The sequence below is a fragment of the Drosophila gunungcola genome, assembly GCF_025200985.1.
Source record: "Drosophila gunungcola strain Sukarami chromosome X unlocalized genomic scaffold, Dgunungcola_SK_2 000049F, whole genome shotgun sequence".
Classification (NCBI taxonomy): Eukaryota; Metazoa; Arthropoda; class Insecta; order Diptera; family Drosophilidae; genus Drosophila; species Drosophila gunungcola.
The window spans coordinates 215,249-218,504 of NW_026453193.1; the positions used below are offsets into that span (position 1 = coordinate 215,249).

Consider the following 3,256-nt stretch of genomic DNA (forward strand, 5'->3'; position numbering starts at 1 on the left):
TTTCTATTTTTGTTCTCTTTTTGTAAGGCAAGCAACTAATAAAACGCAAGAGGTTATTCACACACAGTCGAACACGCACATGTAAAATGTAACATATTAAGTTGAAAGTTAGATTATGCAACAATTATACATTAATATATTTATATATATTTAAAAAAAAAATAAACTCTGGTTTCACTTTCAATGTTTAATTCGTATAAGGAACATTTATGGACTATTGCGGCACATATTGCAAATGGTTTCGAAATTGTTTGTTTGTTTTGTTTGGTTTTTTTTATGCAAGATTACATTTCTAGTTCAAGGATTACGATTATTACATAAATGACCTTTGTTCATTTCGAATTTCATTACACTTTCGGTTACATCTCGGCTCTATGCCTCGATAATTCTATATAATCATATGTATACATATATGTACGCTTCTTTTTGGCGCTGCTAAATGTTTGAAACAGATTAGCGCTGGATTTTTTCCCAACTCTTCTTTTGGGTTAGTGCTTCTTTCTTCCCGGGTTCATCATCTTCTCTTTTTTTTTTTTACGTTTTTGCGGGGGGGATTTTCTTTCGGTTTTGTTCATTTTCCATATTAAAATTTGCCCATTTCGGTTTATACATTACAACTTAAGCTAGGTTATGGGTTACGGTTGGTTTTCTGCTCTTGAGAAAGGGAATTTTCCTGGGGGCCGGCGCGCCAAAGTATGCCACACATAATTCTAATATCCAATGTGCGCGCGCCTGCGTAAAAACAAATCTCTGCTCCGTGCTGTTTGGAGGTTTTTGGAGAATCTAGGCCATGGACATGGACGTGGGCATGGGCATGGGCATGGAGCTGGTGCGGGCTCGATCACTCACGAAATGCAGGGGATTATGCCAAGTACTTAGAATTAGAATCGGTTTTAGTATTTAAGTTGTTGCTCTGCCACATTAAGCTTAATTAAGGTTCCGTTCGGTTGGTGTTCTTTGTGTTGCCTCCGCTCCGCTCCTCTCCACACGGCCCCTCCTCCAGACCACTCCTCGCCAGACTCCTCCGTGCCGCATCCGCATCCGCATCCTCGTCCTGCAGCCGCATACGAAGAAGGCACAGCTTACCCGTGGCCGGCCCCATTGTTGCCGCCCTGCTGACTGTGCTGCGCCTGATGGTGCGGATCCTCGCTGGGCGTGGGCGGCTGGTCCCGCCGCGGCGGCATCCGTTCGTTGACGGCATCCAGGCCCTTGGCCTCCGCGAACGAGGTAATTTTGTGGTTGGGCGAGAAGCCCTGCATGGCGTTCTTGAGCGACTGCTTGCCGCCGGAGAGGGCGCCGAGGGGCAGGGCGCCCGTGGGCGTCAGGCCCTTCAGCTGCAGCACCGACTCGGACTCCTCGCGCAGCACGGAGAAGACGCGCGCCATCTTGCCGATGGCACGGATCTTGTTGCGGATCACCTCCTTGCGCAGCGCCGCCTCGTCGTCCGAGAGCGGCTCCTCGCTCTCCTCGGTCATGAGCTCGTCGTCGGAGCAGATGTTCAGCACGTTCACCAGCATCTCGGTGACCTTCTCGCCCACGAAGGGCAGCGACCAGGTGAACACGTCCATGAAGTTGGGCAGCCAGTAAGGGTGCGGCGAGCAGTTGAACTGCCGGATGTTCATCACGTTGTTCTCGTACTTCAGCACCGCCGCCTTGTTGTTGTACACGTCGAGATAGTTGGGCGCCGAGAAGATGGTGATCAGCGAGGGGAAGCCGGTGGTCTGGCTCTTGCGGTACATGCGGTAGCCGGCGTCCTGCGCCTCGTGCGCCCGGATGATCGACAGCAGGTTGTTGTTCTGCAGGAAGTCGCAGCAGGCGGCGTAGCTGTAGAAGTACGAGCAGCCGCGCACGGAGTTGTGCGTGTAGAAGTCCGAGTTCTTCTCGTTGCCGAAGTCCTCCAGTGGGTCCGACCACAGCAGGTCGCACATGGGGCCGAAGGCGGGCGGCTCCTTGAAGCGGTCGAGCCGCCGAATGTCCTCCAGCTCGTGTATCTCGGGCGAAAGGCCGCCGTGCACGCACAGGAACTGCTGGTTCATGAGCGCCGCCAGCGGCAGGCAGTCGAACGCGTCCATGCAGGCGTCGTACACGCGCTCCGAGTACTTGATCTTGCACTCCTGCTTGAAGGTGAAGTACTCGGTCAGGTGCCGGCACTCGTGGTTGCCGCGCAGCAGGAACAGCGTCTGCGGATAGGTGATCTTCAGCGACCACAAATACAGGACGCACTCGATGCTGAAGTAGCCCCGATCGACGTAGTCGCCCAGGAACAGATACTTGGTGGTCGCCGGCGAGCCACCGACCTCGAACAGCTTCATCAGGTCGTAGAACTGGCCGTGGATATCGCCGCACACCGTCACCGGCGCCTCGATGTCGATCATCGTCTTCTCCTGCCTCAGCAGAGCAGCTCCGTCCTGAATGATTTTCAGGGCGGGCGCCTCCTCGATCCGGCCCTCCAGGATGAAGTGCTGCTTGAGCACCTCATGGTTGGGCTTTCCGGTCCGCTGGTCGAACACCTCCGCCAGAGTCAGCTTGTGGCTGGGCGGGAAGGGGACGCTGTCCACCACCCGCTCCTTGGTGTTTACTGCCGTGTGGCCACCGTGCAGCTTTCCAGTGGTCGCTACCGTGCCCGTTCCAGTGGTGGGACTGCTGCTTTCGCTGTTGTTGCTCTGCGAGGTGGCGCCCGCTGCAGCGGTACTGCTGCTATTGTTGTTGTTGGAGGCGGTACTATTGGCATCTGTGGCTTCTGTTGTACGGGCACTTGTTGCCGCCTGGCCAACGGCGCTCTGGTTCTGGTTATTCGAAGACATGGTCTGGGGGCTTCTATTGTTTCTATTACGGGATTCGGAATCGGACTGCTCCTCTCCCGCTCCCACTTCCACTCTGGCTCTCTCTCGCACTCGCTCTCTCTTGGCTCAGTTCAGTTTCCACTGCCCACACACACTCGCACCCTCACTCACACGCACGCACACTCTCGCACTTTCCCTGGCTGCTGCTGCTGCTGTGTTGTTGGTGCCTGGTGAGCCGCTTTATCGCCTTCCAGCTTTGATTCGCTTTCTGCTGGTTTTCCAAACGCTGATTCCGCTGCTTTCCCTCTACCGCTGGCCGTTTTCCTTAATGCTGCTTTCACTTAACAACAATCATAGTCACTCTGTCTCAGTATTTGCTGGTTTTTCGCTACGGCCCTGCAGACGTCGTAATTTCTCTCTTTCGCTACGTTTTTTTTTCTCGTTTTAATGGAATTTTCAGAAGTGTGACCGTG

General features: G+C 53.6%; 1 protein-coding gene across 1 annotated transcript; it reads right to left on the bottom strand.

Annotated features, from left to right (window-relative positions):
• Positions 1-3,256, bottom strand: LOC128261047 (serine/threonine-protein phosphatase 2B catalytic subunit 2). The gene has a single exon (XM_052994477.1). It carries the CDS (start codon positions 2,802-2,804, stop codon positions 1,083-1,085), a length of 1,722 nt encoding a protein of 573 aa, XP_052850437.1. The 5' UTR covers positions 2,805-3,256; the 3' UTR covers positions 1-1,082.

Excerpts from the sequence above, each read along its gene's own strand:
- LOC128261047 (XM_052994477.1), bottom strand. The coding sequence starts at position 2,804 with ATGTCTTCGAATAACCAGAACCAGAGCGCCGTTGGCCAGGCGGCAACA.